The sequence below is a fragment of the Nuphar pumila genome, chromosome 4 (genome assembly GCF_984573655.1).
Source record: "Nuphar pumila chromosome 4, dmNupPumi1.hap1.1, whole genome shotgun sequence".
Lineage (NCBI taxonomy): Eukaryota > Viridiplantae > Streptophyta > Magnoliopsida > Nymphaeales > Nymphaeaceae > Nuphar > Nuphar pumila.
Window position 1 is genome coordinate 120,315,735 of NC_143252.1, and position 17,867 is coordinate 120,333,601.

The 17,867-nt window shown below is 42.1% G+C and overlaps 1 protein-coding gene across 1 annotated transcript in view; it reads left to right on the forward strand.

The window, feature by feature from the left end:
• Positions 1-4,142: 4,142 nt before the first annotated feature.
• LOC149840825 (UPF0481 protein At3g47200-like) overlaps positions 4,143-17,867 on the forward strand; it is a 32,492-nt gene continuing 18,767 nt past the window's right edge. Inside the window, exons 1-2 of the mRNA XM_090005140.1 lie at positions 4,143-5,461; positions 6,485-6,845. Coding sequence (XP_089861266.1) covers positions 4,143-5,461; positions 6,485-6,845 — 1,680 coding nt within the window. The remainder of the gene's footprint in view (positions 5,462-6,484; positions 6,846-17,867) is intronic.

Sequence of the window (17,867 nt, forward strand, 5' to 3'; positions counted from 1 at the left end):
AACAAACTGGTGAAGTTATTAAGGTTGTCATGTCTGATAGAGGTGGCAAATATTATGGTCGTTTCACTGAGATGGGACAAAAGGAAAGTCCATTAGCGAGGTTTCTAAAAGAGGAAGGCATTGTACATCAATATACCATGCCTGGTAGTGCTTACCAGAATGGTGTAGCTGAAAGAAAAAACCGTACACTTAAAGAAATGGTTTGAGCGATGTTGAATCACTCAAAACTTTTCTTTGACTTTGTGGGGTGAAGCTCTTAGGACAACAGTGCATATTCTGAATAAGGTTCCTACGAAGGTTGTTCAAAAGACTCCTTACGAGTTGTGGACAGGTAGAAAACCTTCTTTATCATATATGCACATATAAGGATGTCCAGCAGAAGCTAAATTGTATAACCCACATATAAAAGCTTTTGATCCTAGGACAATTAGTAGTTTCTTTATTGGTTATCCAAAAATATCGAAAGGCTTTAGGTTTTATTGTCCATCTCATACACCACAGATAGTGGAAACAGATACAGCAAGATTTCTTGAAAATGGTTCTGTTGGGATAGATGCGTCTGAAAATATTGATTTTGAAGAAATGCAGGATTCAGGTTTCACACCTGCTAAGGATAAAGATCTGATTTTCTCTATCATTGTCCATTCGAGTAATATAAGAGAAAGTCCAGTCAATGAACATCAATCCCAACTAGATCCGGTTGTTGATGAGGATATACAACAACAACAAGATACAAAGGCTCATTTTGAACCACCTGTAGCACTTGTATGGAGGTCCACCAGAATTAGGAAATCTGCTATCCATCCGGACTATATGGTGTACTTACAAGATTCAAATGATTTTATAGACATTGATGAAGATCCCTTCACATTTGCAGAAGTCATTGAAAGTGAAAGATCAACGCATTAAATTAATGCCATGAAAGAAGAGCTTGACTCTATGGCAAAGAACCAAGTGTGGGATCTTGTACCTCGACCTGATGGAGTTAGACCTGTTGGTTGTATATGGGTTTATAAAACCAAAATAGACTCTAAAGGTCATGTGGAGAGGTACAAGGCTAGGCTTGTTGCAAAAGGTTTCACATAGATAGAGGACATTGATTATAATGAGACTTTTTCTCTTGTCTCAACTAAGGAATCATTGAGGATAATCATGGCCCTCGTAGCTCATTTTGATTTAGAGTTGCATCAGATGAATGTGAAAATTGCCTTCCTGAATGGGGATCTAGATGAGGAGGTATACATGCAACAACCTCCTAGTTTTAGTATAGATGACTGGAATAACTTAGTTTACAAATTGAATAAGTCAATTTATGGACTTAAACAGGCCTCCCGCCAGTGGTATAAGAAGTTCAATCAGGTAATTATGAACTTTGGATTCACTGAAAATATTGTTGATCAGTGTATTTATATTAAGACTAGTGGGAGTAAGTTCATAATTTTAGTTTTATATGTTGACGATATTCTTCTTGCAACTAATGATTTGAGTCTTTTACATAAAACAAAAAAATTTTTTTCCTCTCATTTCGATATGAAAGACATGGGTGAGGCCACTTATGTCCTTGGAATCGAGATATGTCGTAACAGAACTAAGGGTGTCCTTGGCCTTTCTCAGAAATCCTATATCCTTAAGGTTATTAAAAGATATGGGATGGAGAATTGTTCTCCTTCTACGATACCTATAGTGAAAGGGGATAAATTAAGCTTAAAAGACTGTCCTCAGGATGATATTGCGAAGGCTCAGATGGATGTTGTCTCATATGCTTCGACAGTTGGGAGTTTACAGTATATGCATACCTGCACTCGACCAGATATAGCATTTGCTATGGAAATGCTTGGTAGATATCAGTCAAATCCAGGCATTGCGCACTGGAAGGCAGCGAAGAAGGTCATGTGTTGTTTACAAGGAACAAAAGACTATGTGTTGACCTACAGGAAAGCTGACCACCTAGAGGTCGTTGGATACTGTGATGCGGACTTAGAAGAGTGTATTGACAGTAAAAAATCCATTACTGGATACATTTTCCTTCTAGTGGGTGGTGGTGTCTCATGGAGAAGTGGAAAGCAGTCTACTACTGCTACTCATACCATGGAGGCGGAATTTATTGCTCTATACGAGACTTCATCATTGGTCATTTGGATAAGAAACTTCATTATGGGTCTTGGTATAGTGGACTCTATTGAGAGACTACTAAAGATCTTTTGTGACAATGAAGCAGATGTATCCTTTTCAAATAACAACAAAAACTCAACATTGTGTCGACATATGGAGTTACAATATTTTGTTGTTAAAGAAAGGACTGAGAATCATCTGGTATGTATTGATACAATTGGGATGAAGGAAATGACTGCGGATCCCCTTACTAAAGGGCTAGCACCTGGATTGTATTCCCAACATGTAAAGGGGATGGGTCTTTTTTATTCCTTCTGATGTATGACAATACATTAAGTGATCACATTTGTGTTTATGTTTTGATTCTCTAAGGTTTTGTGTTATTGTTGATTTTGCATAAAGAATCTCTCATATGGGTTAGAGAAAATAGCAGAATAACAATATTAAATGACCAATAGAATATGTGAGAGATCAACCTATTCATAAAGGTAATTTTTTACATGCCTAAGCACTGAAGGTGAATTGTAGCATAGTACATAAAAATATAACACTTCATAAAGGGGTGTTCATATCTATGACTCATACGATTCATCCTTGTGATAAAGGACGGCATGTGAACCCACATGAAGAATTAAATCGAGATAACGATATACACCTCGATTTAGTACACTTTTGGTGTCAATGGGTCAAGTGGGAGAATGTTGGACATTATCGGTTATGGGTCCAACCCACAAGTGTGACCCTGTTTGACACCCATTAGTGGGTCACGTTAGTGGCCACATAATGGGGATAGTAGGTGGGAGTTACGTGAATGTGGAGAAAACCACATTCACGTAACTGTCTAATATCCCATTACATAAGGGGTTAGGGGTTGTGAGGATGATGAGACATTCATAGCATTTACCCTACCAAATCCAGTTCCGCTTTCGGATACAACGAAACAAGGTCCTGCTCACCGTCGACCTAAGGCCTGAGCTCATTGTGGGCATCGACCGGCTGAGGAGAACGTCGAATTTCCTACACGCACTATGACGAATTCATGTATGCTTCCTGTCACTGTTTGTTTGGCTTCCAACTTCAATCCTAACAGAGTGCTTTGACAACATCGCTTCTCCCATACAGCAGAGAGCATGACAGCACTGAGAGAAACCGCGACGCACCACCAATCCAAGGTTGCCCTAAAACGCTGTCTTAAATGAAAATGCCAGGCTTGCCTTTTACCATCATGTCCTAGCGGTTTCTGCCTAAAAATGGCAACAGCAGCTAGCTAACTACGTGTCACAGTCTGTGTATTTCATAAAAATTAGGTTCTTGTCAAGAAGATGGCAGTTTCACGAATCGAGGAACTAATTTACATAAATATAATAAGCTTGTTGGACATCTCACTTGAGAACCGCCAGATATGTGAAAGTGGGGTCCTTTATCTAGGGGTGTCAATGGACTCACTGGATCTAACTTTGTAGTGTGGGTACCTGGTTCTACTGGGTCTGCCATAACCGCATCAAAGTAGGAAAGCTGAGGAGATGTAATTTAACGTCATATGCAATACGACGGCCGGTGACTGCTCTCCGATACCTGCCTTCTCTCTCAAGCAAAACTTGCACTTTTTTTTTTCTTTTTTTCTTTTCTTTTCTTTTCTTTTTTTCTTTTCTTTTTTTCTTTTCTTTTTCTTTTATTCTACAAGCGTTAACAACTCGGGCAAAAGTATCAAGAACCTAAACAAGTAAAGCAGGAACACTGATCCCATCATTTGAAATATAGGAAGGGTCCAATCATATATTCAATCCTCACCATCCAATCAAAGATTAAAGATTAGATGGTTCAACTGGATGGCTAGGATTGAATGTATGATCCTATTTCAAATGATGGGATACGTGTTCTGAAAGCTGAGAAGAAGGACGTTTAATACCACCTTCCTTCCTTGGATATGCCAAATGTACCGAAATCACTGCTTTGAACAATTGTAAGATACACATCGGTCTGCAAAACGGCAACGAAGCCACTCGGTGTGAACCGAATAAGGTAAGGAAATGGGGGAGGAGCCGAGTTGGGTTGTGGACATAACAACAAAACTCGAGAGCTACGACCCAGACCAACTGTCCACGGCGTGGAAGAGCCGATCGATCTACCGAGTGCCCTCCAACCTGAGCGAGCTCATCAACACAAAACCCTACGCTCCCCAAATGGTTTCCTTTGGTCCTTACCACCACGGCCGACGGCACCTGATCCCCATGGAAGAGCACAAGCAGAGAGCCCTCGTCCATTTTATCAGGCGGACCTCCCTGTCCCTGCGGACCATCCTACACTCCTTAAAACAAGTGGAGCAAACACTCTTAGAACACTACGACGAGCCGGTAAGTGATCCCAGCTCTTTCCTCAAGATGATGGTGATCGATGGTTGCTTCTTGCTGGAGATCCTACGCACTACGGTGGAGACGATGCCGGAGGACTACCCTAAAAATGACCCCGTTTTCAGCGATCACGGCATGTTGTACGCGTTGCCTTACATCCAACGCGACATGCTGATGCTGGAGAACCAGATCCCCCTCCTCGTGCTCGACAGGTTAGTGGCCGTGGAGACGGACAAACCCAAAGCTCATGGTTACATCAACAAATTGGTGGTCGACTTCTTCTCTCCCAACCAAGGCACGATGATGATGGACGACGACGACCTTGGGCTGCACGTTCTGGACGTGTTCAGGAAGAGCATCACCCGAGGGCCTGTCCACCTGCCGCGCTTTACAGCCGGTAAGGTGAAGAAGCCGAACGTGGTCGTGAGAAGCGTGGTGGAGTTGTACGAAGCGGGGATACGCTTCAGGAAGAGCAAGACGGGTAGCTTGAAGGACATCGACTTCAAGGACGGGGTGTTGAGCCTTCCTCGCATCATAATAGACGACACCACCGAGTCGATGATGCTGAACATGATTGCATTCGAGCGGTTGCATGATGGCACGGGCAGCGAGGTGAGCTCGTACGTCGCGTTCATGGACATGCTCATCGATAACGCCAAGGACGTGACGATGCTGGAGTGGAAGGGGATCGTGGTTAATGCGCTCGGGAGCGACAAGACCGTGGCCAAGCTGTTCAACGACCTGTGCCGGGACGTGACCATCGACCCTCGGTCCAAGCTCAGCGAGGTTTACACGAGGGTGGGTGAGTACTCCATGAAGAGGCACCACGTGTGGCGAGCCAATCTCATGCACACCTACTTCACGAACCCCTGGGCCATCGTCTCTCTAGTTGCCGCCATTGTCCTTCTGGGGCTGTCTGTGGCTCAAACGGTGTACGGCGCCTTTAGTTACTACTCTCAACTAAACACCAACAACAACAATAATAATTCTTCTTCACTGTCTTTGGCTTCTACTGCCCCATCTTTTTTTTTAGGTGGGCGTACGTAGTCCTGTCCTGTTCTGTGTGTTTTCTTCCTATTGTGTGGCAGGGTGTTGATGCATGTGTTTGTTTTTTCATTGGTTATATGTATGTACAAAGGCTGTGTGGATTTTTCATTGGATTGCCCATCATTGTCTTGATTTTGATACACTAGGAGAATGCATTGAATGATATTATTTTGTTTCAATTTAAAATGTTTGTTTGGTGGAGATATATTATTTTTATATTCAAATTTTGACATTATTTAGAATAGTTATTAAGCTTTTATTTTGTTACAATATAATCTTCTTCATAAACCCCTTTCTAAGCACCCATCATATCAAGATTCGAGTTGAAACTTGAACCCATTAACTTATATTGATCTACTTTTTTTAGTCATACTCATAACCAAACCAAACCTAAATCAAAACGGGTTGAATAAAAATCCGACCCGATGTATACTCAAACAAATTAACCAATATGAGCACAAAATTTTTATCCTTACCCGAACCCAAATTAGAATGGGTTGGGTTTGGGGTTACTTTTAGACCTGATTCAGAAACGAGTCCGATAAGACCCCACCGGCCGGTTACACACCAAATCTTAACCAACCAGAGCGTTTGGCGTGTCCCTGTGATATCTACCCGTTACGTCATATTTTTAAAATATCGTTATTTTATCACAATATCTTTTAAATAAACGTCCTATGTTCGAAGAGAAGAATCATTTTAGAATGCCACTTATTTTACCATCACATCCAGATCCAATCGCTCCCCACACAGGCACAGCCCCATGGCTGCCATAGTATCTCCGTGCTCGAACTACTGTCCAACCACCAATATGCAGGAGCGCAGCAGGTTGATATAGCGAAACCCGAGCCTCTGTCTCTTGGAGATGCGCACCACCATGGCGGAGCTTCGCCAGGTTCACCCTCGAATGATCAAAACCGGCCTCAAACACGACGCTTTTGCGGCTAGTAGGGTCATCATTTTCTCTGCAACAGAGACTCCGGTAACCTGGACTACGAGAGGTCTGTATTCCCAGGTGTCAAAGATCCCAATTCCTTTATTTGGAACGCCATGTTCGGAGGGTTCGTGAAGCATGACCTCCCTCAAGAAGCCTTCGATTTCTTTCTTAGAATGGTGGGCAGTGGTGTGGTGGGTGATAATTACACGTGCCCACTTGTGTTGAAGAGTTGCATTGAGCTCAACGCGGTGGAAGAAGGGAGGCAGGTTCATTGTAGAGCGATTAAGCTGGGGCTCGATAAGGATGTGTTTGTTCTGAATTCGTTGATGCAGTTATACGCCTCGGTTGGAAATATGGGTGTTGCGCGCCAAGTGTTTGATCAGAGTTTCAAGAGAATAGTGAGCTCCTAGAATACGCTTATTGCAGGTTATAGCAAATTGGGGGAGATTGAAGCTGCACGTAGATTGTTCGATGAAATGCCTCAGAGATGTGATTTCCTAGAATGCCATTATCGATTTGTATCTGAAAGCAGGGAAAGTTGGAATTGCATGTCAAATGTTCGATCAAATGTCTGAAAGAAATGTGGTGTCTTGGACCTCCATGATATCAAGTTACGTGCAGTGTGGGTTTCTCTACACTTTAAATCTTTTATATGAATTTTAGGAGTGTTCAAACAAATAGAAATTATCAAAGAAGTTTCAAAGTGGAGGCACTTAGGCCTTCAAAATTACCACTATTTTAGGTGTTAATTGGTTAATTCTGTTGGTTAAACTCATGTTATGTTCAAAGTATTTAAACTTGGATAAACCCTTCATATGGCAGATCCCAAGAAGAAAAATTCTCTAAATCACAGCTATTAGCAGCATGCACATTAGCTCATGAAGCCTCTGCCTTCCTGGTTAGGGGTGACCGTGACTTGACACCCTGTGATAGCACAGTTCAAAACTCTATGCAGTGGCCACTGGAAGGTCAAAATAGTGTACTCTCAAGCATACGAGATAGTTCAAGGGTTTTACCAATTAGAGTCATGTCAATGTACGATCAGTGATGGTTGTTTTTCTTTAGCTTAAAAAAAATGTATAACAATTTTTTTTAAATCATGGGCGATTGGTGGTTGAAAATAAATTTTCTCAAATCAGTATATTCATATGCATTAGAGATATATTGAACCAATAAAATGGATGCATCTAAGGGGTTGGATGCCCACTCATTAGAAAAAAGAAAAAGTCAGAAAATTGCACTGCACTTCGCTACACTTTTATGGGGTCAGCATCTGGAACCAAACACTTTCACAGTAAACACAAGCTATCTTAAATGATAAGGTTTATCCTTGGGAAATGAACAAAGATTGAATGAATGCATATTCATATTAAGAAAATAATGTCCCTCTATTTTCTGATGCCATGTATCAAGTCAATGTTTTTTTTTTAAATATTTTGATCACTCAATATTTTGTTTAATTCTCTTAACATTAATGACATGGCCCACAATGTTGGCCTATTTTTTCAACTATGTTCCTGGTCAAAAGCTGTGTCTACATGTAAACTTGGTCAGGCAAGAGCCAAGTGGGGGTTGATTCAGTACTTGATTAGATCCAGTGATGCAAGAGTAGAGCAGTATGCAATTCCAGTTCATAAGAGATCTATTTGGATCTAATTTAATTTATGGTTTTATTTGTGTTTATTAAATTTATATATATTATGTATTGGATCCATCTCAGATTCAAATAGACCTAGGGTTTCCCATGTTTCCCTATAAATACTCATTATGGAGATCTTTCAAAAAGGTTGATTGGAATGAGACTTGTTATTTTCTTTAGTTTTAAGCATTAATAATTACTTATTTTCTATTAATCTTGCTTTGGTTAAGTAGATTGGTAAGAGTAACATAACTTGGTTGTTTATTTGTGAATTCGGTGATGGATTTACAACAATCGATATCAAAGCAAGACATCAATCTTACTTATGATGTAAAATTCGTAAAGCGTGGAATGGTATCAGAGCGTGCATGACACGGTTTAAGAGTGTGATTCAACAGTGAAGATGCTCGAACAAATAGATCAAAGATGTGTTTCACTAGAACAGATGCTCACAAAATATATGCAGGTGAACCAAAGCAAATCCCTAAGGTTCAGGAAAAAACAAGATTGTTGCCCTGCAACTTGAGGAGCAATACCAATAACACAATTCATCGAGCAACCAACATCATCTTGGGCATCTTTGCAACACTATCAATTATGGCAAGTGGTTTTTCAACCCACAATGAAAGAGAGTGACCAAGTTGTTCATGAGGGTCGGAGCCCCATCTTGCCGATCAAGGACATCACCCCTACTGATATCTAATCAACGATTGCCCTCCAATTGGATCGGATTGGTCGGACCTTTCCTAGCTACCAGAAAGTCCCCAATCACCCATCTCTCCTTTCCCATCCTCTCCCTATTTCTCCCCTCACTGAACTGACCATAGTAGACTGTTAGACGATGGAGAACCTGTCATTTTGGTTCCTCACCCCTTTCCTTTTATAAAATAAACTTTAGAACCCACTTCTCTTTGCAAAACCCAATATTCCTATATTTTCAACTCAGCCTACCTTATTGTGAATCCAAATGTAGCTCTAAATCCACCTAAACCAACACATTTAGGTTTTAATACCCTTTAAACTCACTTGGATCAATTCAAACCATATTAACCTTAAACCCAACCCATCTTCCTAATATATCCTACCCATATGACTTAGGACCCATCCAAGACTACTTAAATCCAGTTAAGGAACATTTGGGTCTCATTGATTCTAATCAGATCCAAGTGCATCTTAAAATGGATATTTCTACTTTGACCCATATCTCATATGAAGACTCACTTGTTTCTTTGGGAAATTAACCACTCTATAATCAATTCATCATTTTGCTCTTGCTTGGATATTTTTTGGATCAAATCTTATGAGTGACTGTAGACCTACATTTGTAAGAAGTTGCAATGGATTACTATTTCCTACAGGTGGAGTGTAACTAGAAGAAACCAAGGTAAACCAGACTCAAGGCCGAGTCTTTCTCCAACCCCGAGAGAATGATGCAGGAGCAGAGAAATGTGCAATCCAGGTTCATAAGAGATCCATTTTGATCTAGTTTAGTTTAGTGTTTATTTGTATTTATTTAGATTTGGATATTTTTTAATGTATTAGATCCATCTCAGATTCGAAATAGACCCAGGGTTTCATGTGTTTTTCCATAAATACTCATTATATGAATCTTTCAAGGAGGTTGATTGAATTGAGACTTGTTATTTTTTTTTTATGCATTAGTAATTGCTTATTTCCCATTAATCTTGCTTTGGTAGCATAGATTCGTAGGAGTAATAAAACTTGGTTGTTTCTTTGAGAATCTAATAATAAATTTGCATCATCTAGGTAGACTTTTTAAGTGGAGAATTTGGAGTTGTGCTTGGCTAGGTTAACATCTCTAGCAAGACTTAACCATCTCAATAACTTATTTCACTTTAAGCTTCAAGTTTCGCATGACTCATGCCTTAAGTGGGTAGCAATGAGAGGAACTCACTCAAATCTCCAACATCCCAATAATCTATTGTTTGTATTGGTGGGAGTGTGGGGCAATTGAAGAATCAATGACATTTCTCACCTACACCTTGACATAGAAATCACTGCCCTTGTGTGTGTGTGTGTGTTTTTTTAAGGCAAGTTGGGGTTAGGCAGACCCCCACCAGTTATTATTCAACATACCATTGGGTTTTGAACCTGCAACGTCCCACCACAAGGAGATGTGTACTAACAGCTCCTACCAACCAGAGTCCCCGTTGGTATTTTTTGGGTGTATTTATTCTACACCTGAATTGTCTCACATATGGAAGACAAACAAAACTCTACTTTGGACATAAAATATCATAATCTCTTATCTGGTTCCCAAACCAGTAGGCGACCATACTTCATGCACTTTGGAAAACTTTCTATCGGGAGCATGATATAAATTAGGGAACTCATCCCTAATTGCCCTCCCAACCGCCACCTATCTTGCAAGAATAGGGTGTCCTTACCGTCCCCAACAACTACTCGAACAAATTGACAAAAGTCTCCAATTGCAACACACCACCCTTTCCAAATACCCGAACCCGCATTCTATTTACGATTCATCGTCCAATTTCAGGGCCAATTTGATAAAATCATACTTTTCAAAAAAAACTTGTAGATAGCTTTTTCTCCTTACAAATCAACCACAACCACCTTGCAAGGAGGACCATATTAAAAATGATGTAGATTGTGTACACCCAACCCACCAAAATCTAATGGTTGATAGATCCCGATCCATCCCACCAAGGATCCCGAGCTACCATCGACGTTTTCTTTCCAAATAATTTTTTTTAAAATCTTTAACAACCTTTTTTATACTTTTTTTGGCATCTTAATTAAAAAACTAGAGAAAGTGAAAAACCATGGTGGAGATATTATATCGAAACAAATTTATCCTGCCTACCCTTGATAAAATTCCCAAAGCACCTTAGGGTCACCCATAAATTCCACATATTCTCTTCGGTCGCCTCCCTAAATACCAAAAGGTCATCCACGAATAGCAAATGTGTTAAGCTAATGCTATTAGAAACTCTACAACCATAAAAATTTTCCACTGCCTCTGCCGAATCGATCATGACAGATGCCTCAATGGCCACAATAAAAAGCAAGGGAGAAATATGGTCCCCTGTCTCAGGCCACGCCTAGGTTTGAAAGGCTCCCCCCTCTCCCATTAATGAAAACCATAATCAAAGTTGCATGAAGCAACCCTTCCATCCATGAAATCCACTTTTCACCAAACTTCATATTTTTCAAACAATATTTCAAAAAATTTCAATCAAGAGAATCAAATGATTTTTCAAGGTCAATCTTTAAAATGAAAGATTGTTTACCTGATTGCTTGATTGAGTGAATTGATTCAAGTGTCAAAATACATGCATCATGCAACCTCTTCCCAGGGATAAAAAGAACTGTATGATGGTGAAATAAGAAGGCCGATGGGTTGCTTTAATCTAGTTGCCAAAGTTTTTGATAAAATTTTAAAGGTCGTGTCCACCAAAGAAATGAGCCTAAATGTGCCAATTTCCTCTGCCTGCAGCTTCTTTGGAATGAGAATAAACTCCGATCGACCCATGATTTTTGGAACCTTCACATTGGGATGAAATTCCTTCATCAAATTTAATAGGTTCCTTTTGACACATTCCTAATTTTTTTCTAAAAAGCTCAATGGGAAACCCATCCAATCACGGAGTTTTCTCATTTGGTAGGAACCATGTTGAAGTTATCCACAATGCTTGACCGAGCAGCATGGCAAAGGGTTTTAAAACTCATATCCTACGTCATAACTCGCTGATATAAAGGAGGGAAAATGAATTTTGAAACAGCCTGAGGCCTTAAGAACAATAGAGTTACCCTCATAGCTAGGGGTGGCAATCGTGTCGGGTCGGCAGGTTGCCAGGTCAGAACACCTCAACACGAACCCGACCCGTTTATTAAACTGGTCGGATGTGGCAAACATGAACACGACCCATTTATTAAACGGGTAACCCGACACGACACGATTAACCCGTTTAATAAACGGGTCGGGTCAACCCGACACGATTATATCTCTCAGTTAAAAGATGTTGCAAGCAGAAAATAAGGAGGGGTTATTTTAAGTAAGAAGAAATTAAAAAGACTTATACTTTTAGCTTGATTTGGTGTTAAAAAAATTAACGCTTTTTTCATATGAGAACATTTAATGCTATTTCTCTCAAGTCTTGTCATCTCTGCAGGGCGGGTTTTAAATATTTAAAAGTATCGTGTATATTTAAAATGGGTCGACACGATTAGCAGTTTGGATTACAAACGGGTTGCGAATTTAATCATCCTAAAGAACCATTTTAAATATAAACGGGTTGCGGGTTGACGGGTTCGTGTAAATGGGTTGACCCGCCCGCCTAACCGGTTTATTAAACGGGTCAAATGGGTTGGCGGGTTGGCATACCCCTAACACGAACCCGACCCGTTTAATAAACGGGTTTGGCGGGTCAACCCGTTTACGACACGAACCCGTTTAAGCCAAACCCGAACCCGGCTAAGAAGCAGGTTGGCAGGTCGGGTTGGCGGGTTGTGTCAGATTTTGCCACCCCTACTCATAGCGATGCCCGTCGATAACCAAAGATGAGATAATATTCTTTCTTTTCTCCTGTTAGAGGCACACATGTGGAAAATGTTCGTATTCAGACTCTTGCCAATGTGCCTTATCACCTTACCTCCATTTTTTACTTCTATGCAAGTGCCATTCACAAACTTTATTGACCAGCTCATCATGCATAGTTTTCAATTCTATGGCCACCAAGACGTCACCCCCAAGCTCCTCTCTTATTCGTAGAGCTCTCAATTGATCTTCTCATTCATTTATCTCTTTGAATTTTGCTGCATTTTTTTTCTTTATTCCACTTGATAGGTTTGTGATGCATAAAAGCAAGCTTGCTATTCGTTTGTTGTGTAGCCCGCCTCCCCGAAGTGGGTGCCAATTTCCAGCACTTCTGGATATGTTCCAGAATTCCTAGAACCCTTAACCACCACAACTCTATACAAAACTACCCTTTCCTCAAATGAGATACTGGTTTGTCTCAAGATAACCAGATGGGTGCATGATCTGACACAAATACAGGATCAGCCCATGCTGACATATCATGTAGCTTTTGCAGCAAAGGCGAGGAAATTATGAAGCGATCCAACTTTCTCGTAACTGGGAGAGTGCACTTATTGAACCAAGTGAATTTGGAACCCTCCATTGGCGATTTCGAAAGGTTCCCATTATCCAAAAAAGTAGCGAACCTACACATATTCTTCGTATATTTCTGCAGTTTATTTGAATCTTCAGATGTTAAAAGAGCATTAAAATCTCTGCCCACACCCCAACAATCTGCCGTAGGTGGAACTGTTGGGATAAAGTATAAACCACCACGTTGGTCGTGGTTATCCACGATATGGGTAACACTCCCCATGAAGTGTTCCTTCTGTTAAACCTGCATAAAATCAGAGGGAACAATTACTCAACCGTTCCCATTTTGTGCTTATAAAAGGGTATCCATGAGCAACCCTTTGTATGTACAAAAATATAGAAACATTGAGAAGGGAAGTGGGATCCTGCTCACCGATTGTTGAAGGAGCCTGCGCTCGTTGGAGGGCTGCAATCCGGCTGAGGAGCAGAGTTTTCCCTTACTCCAGCCACCACCTGCTCCAGTCGATCCCTAGTCGCCGGCAAGCACAGCAACTCGTCAATGGCCGCCTCAGGTACGCAACCCTCACCTGTGTGATTTACTGTTTTAAATAACAGTTTTCTGGTTTTTCCTTGTCACAGAGGAGGCGATGCCGGAAACGACCCAACATTGGGTTATGGGCCCACACCACGCCTCCATTGCGAGGGTTTGATGGTGTTTTTGGGCTTTTCGGCAACTATCGCCATTGGGCGACTGTTTTCCGGCGACTGTCGCCAAGGGGCGACATACCCGTTTTTCGGCTGAGAGGCATCACCGTGGGGCGACGCTGCAGCTGATCGCCGGCAGCCGGCAACTGTCACCGTGGGGTGACATTGATGATAGTCGACGACATCCTGTGACTGTCGTTGTTGGGAGACATACACCAAAAACAAAAATTAAGGGGTTTCAGGTTTTTACCTGAGGTCATTAGGTTGTTGGATCATTCGTCGTCGCCGGAGACTGCCGCGCAGTGTCGCCGATTTTCTGGCTAGCATCTGTCTGGCGATGCAAGCATCCAGCCGGCGGGGCATTAGGGTTTCCGGTAAAGATGTTGCGTCGGGTCTGGGCTCTGTGAGGGTCGTCGAAAGGTGTGGCGACTCACCGGCAGACGACGTTGGTCGTCGGCGGGCGACATTGGTTGCCGGCAGAAAGATGGGAAAAACCCCTCTTTCTCAGAAAAATCGAGTTTTTTAAGTTTTACAAAACTTGATTTTTAACCGGGTGAAATCGGATCGGGTCCGGTGCTTGTTCGGACCTAGATCCGGTTCATACCGAGTCTACCCGGATCAAGTCATACAGAGTCAGACCCGGATCCAGTTTTTTCCTGGGTCAAACCCAGATCCGGTTATACCGGGTCTGACCCGAATCCGAAGCTCGGGTCCGACCCGGATCAGGTTTGTACCGAGTCTGACCCGGATCCGATTCACCCCAGGTCTGACCCGGATCCAGTTATTATTGGGTCCGACCCAGATTCGGTTCCAACCGGGTCTGACCCAGACCCAGTTAAAACACTGGATCTGACCTAGATCTGGTTAAAACCAGATTTGACCCAGATCCAGTTCAAATCGGGTCCGACCCAGATCCAGTTTAAAGCCGGGTCCGACCTGGATCCAATTTAAAGTCGGGTCCAAACCGAATCTAGTTTGAACTGGTTCTGACCCGGATTTAGAAGGGTCCAGGCACTATTTGGCCTTAACCGGATCAGAGACTGATTCAGCCACTTTCAAGACCGGTTCGAAGCCGTTTTTGACCGGTTCCTTTCAGTTTCTCACCGGTTCCGAGATGCTAAGAATCTGGTTTCTTAAACATAAAAAAACACAGGAATTTTGGCATATGATTATAGGGTTTTTATGAACTTTTTGTTCATACTTGACATCGGTTCATAAGGTTCAGAACCGGTTCAGGCCCTTTGATGACCGGTTCGGGGTTGTTTCAGACCGGTTCAGAGTGCTTTCAAACCGGTTCCTGCTTGAGGACTCAAGGTTTTACCCATTTAAGCTTGGCTTGCGTTATTTCTCATGCATTTATTTATAATTATGCATGTATAAATGTGTGTATAATATTGGCATTAAGGATAGCAAGATGACTTAGTGAATTCATGTCACCAAAGTGACTGAATACACGTATGTTGTCAAAATTTTATACTATCACATGGTTTTAGCCAATATTACTATTGTACTTTTATTCATGAAACGATAAACGACCCAAAGGTAGTTTTATCGTGTTTAGCATTAAAATCTCTGCCCACACCTCAACAATCTGCCGTAGGTGGGACTGTTGGGATAAAGTATAAACCACCACGGTGGTGGTGGTGATCCACGATATGGGTAACACTCCCCATGAAGTGTTCCTTCCGTTAAACCTGCATAAAATCAAAGGGAACGGTTACTCAACCGTTCCCATTTTGTGCTTATAAAAGGGTATCCATGAGTGACCCTTTGTATGCACAAAAATATAGAAACATTGAGAAGGGAAGTGGGATCCTGCTCACCGATTGTTGAAGGAGCCTGCGCTCATTGGAGGGCTGCAATCCGGTTGAGGAGCGGAGCTTTCCCTTACTCCAGCCACCACCTGCTCTAGCCGATCCCCTGTCGCCGGCAAGCACAACTGCTCATCAATGGTTGCCTCAGGTACGCAACCCTCTCCTATGTGATTTACTGTTTTAAATAACAGTTTTCTGGTTTTTCCTTGTCACAGAGGAGGCGATGCCAGAAACGACCCAACATTGGGTTATGGGCCCACACCACGCCTCTGCTGCGAGGGTTTGATGGTGTTTTTGGGCTTTCCGGCAACTATTGCAATTGGGCGACTGTTTTTCGGTGATTGTCGCCAAGGGCCGACATACCCTTTTTTCGACTAAGAGGCATCACTGTGTGGCAACGCTGCAGCTGATCGCCAGCAGCCGAAGACTGTCACCGTGAGGTGACATTGATGACAGTCGACGGCATCCGGTGATTGTCGCCGTTGGGAGACAGACATCAAAAAAAATTAAGGGGTTTCAGGTTTTTACCTGAGGCCATTAGGCTGCTGGATCATTCGCCGTCGCTAGAGACTGCCGCGCAGTGTCGTCGATTTTCTGGTCAGCATCTGTCTGGCGATGCAAGCATCCAGCCGGCGGCGCATTAGGGTTTTCGGTAAAGATGTTGCGCCGGATCTGGGCTCTGTGAGGGTCGTCGAAAGGTGTGGCGACTCACCGGCAGACGACGTTGGTCGCCGATGGGCGACATAGGTCGTCGGCAGAAAGATAGGGAAAACCCCTCTTTCTCAGAAAAATCGAGTTTTTTAAGTTTTACAAAATTTGATTTTTACCGAGGTGAAATCGGATCAGGTCCAGTGCTTGTTCGGACCCAGATCCGGTTCATACCGAATCTACCCGGATCAAGTCAGACCCGAATCCAGTTTTTTTCCCGGGTCAAACCCGGATCCGGTTATACCGGGTCTGAACCGGATTCGGATATCGGGTCCGACCCGGATCAGGTTTGTACCGGGTCTGATCTGAATCTAATTCACACCGGGTCTGACCCGGATCCAGTTATTACCAGGTCCGACCTGGATTCGGTTCCAACTGGGTCCGACCCAGATCCAGTTAAAACACCAGGTCTGACCTAGATCTGGTTTTTCGGGTCCGACTCGGATCCATTTTAAAGTCAGGTCCGACCCAGATCCAGTTTGAACTGGTTCTGACCCGGATTCAGAAGGGTCCAGGCACTATTTGGCCTGAACTGGATCAGAGACTGATTCAGCCACTTTCGAGACCGATTCAGAGTCGTTTTTGACCGGTTTCTTCCAGTTTCTCACTGGTTCCGAGATGCTAAGACCCTGGTTTCTTAAATGTAAAAAAAAAATACAGGAATTTTGGCATACGGTTATAGGGTTTTATAAACTTTTTGTTCATACTTGACATCGGTTTATAAGGTTCAGAACCAGTTCAGGCCCTTTGATGACCGATTCGGGGATGTTTCAGACCGGTTTAGAGTGCTTTCAAACCGGTTCCTGCTTGAGGACTCAAGGTTTTACCCATTTAAGCTTGGCTTGGGTTATTTCTCATGCATTTATTTATAATTATGCATGTATAAATGTGTGTATAATATTAGCATTAAGGATAGCAAGATGACTTAGTGAATTCATGTCACCAAAGTGACTGAATACACATATGTTGTCAAAATTTTATACTATCATATGGTTTTAGCCAATATTACTATTGTACTTATATTCATAAACAATAAACGACCCAAAGGTAGTTTTATCGTGTTTAGAATTTAAGTAGGGTAGAATAAGGTAAATGTGTCGAGATACATCACACATGTTTATCCAAAGGTACCTTGTGTCGATGGTCTAACTTCACAAGAACCTTAGTTTTACCGAATATGGTCGGTAGGCGAAGTGGTTTTGCGTGTCGAAGCTCTTACCAAAGTAGGACTTCGATGACCCCCTTCACTCGCTTGGAAATAAGCATATTAAGGGCCTTTATTTTTTTGCTTTTTCCACTAAAGTTTTAGTCTCGTGCGCATGCTTCTTGATACGTGTCTTTTGTCGTGCAGTTTCTAGTTCTGTGATTTTAGATGACTCAAGCTCTATACCTTTTCTTGATGGATCTAACTTTAGTGATTGAAAAAAAAACTGTTCTTTTTACATTAGGATATATGGATTTA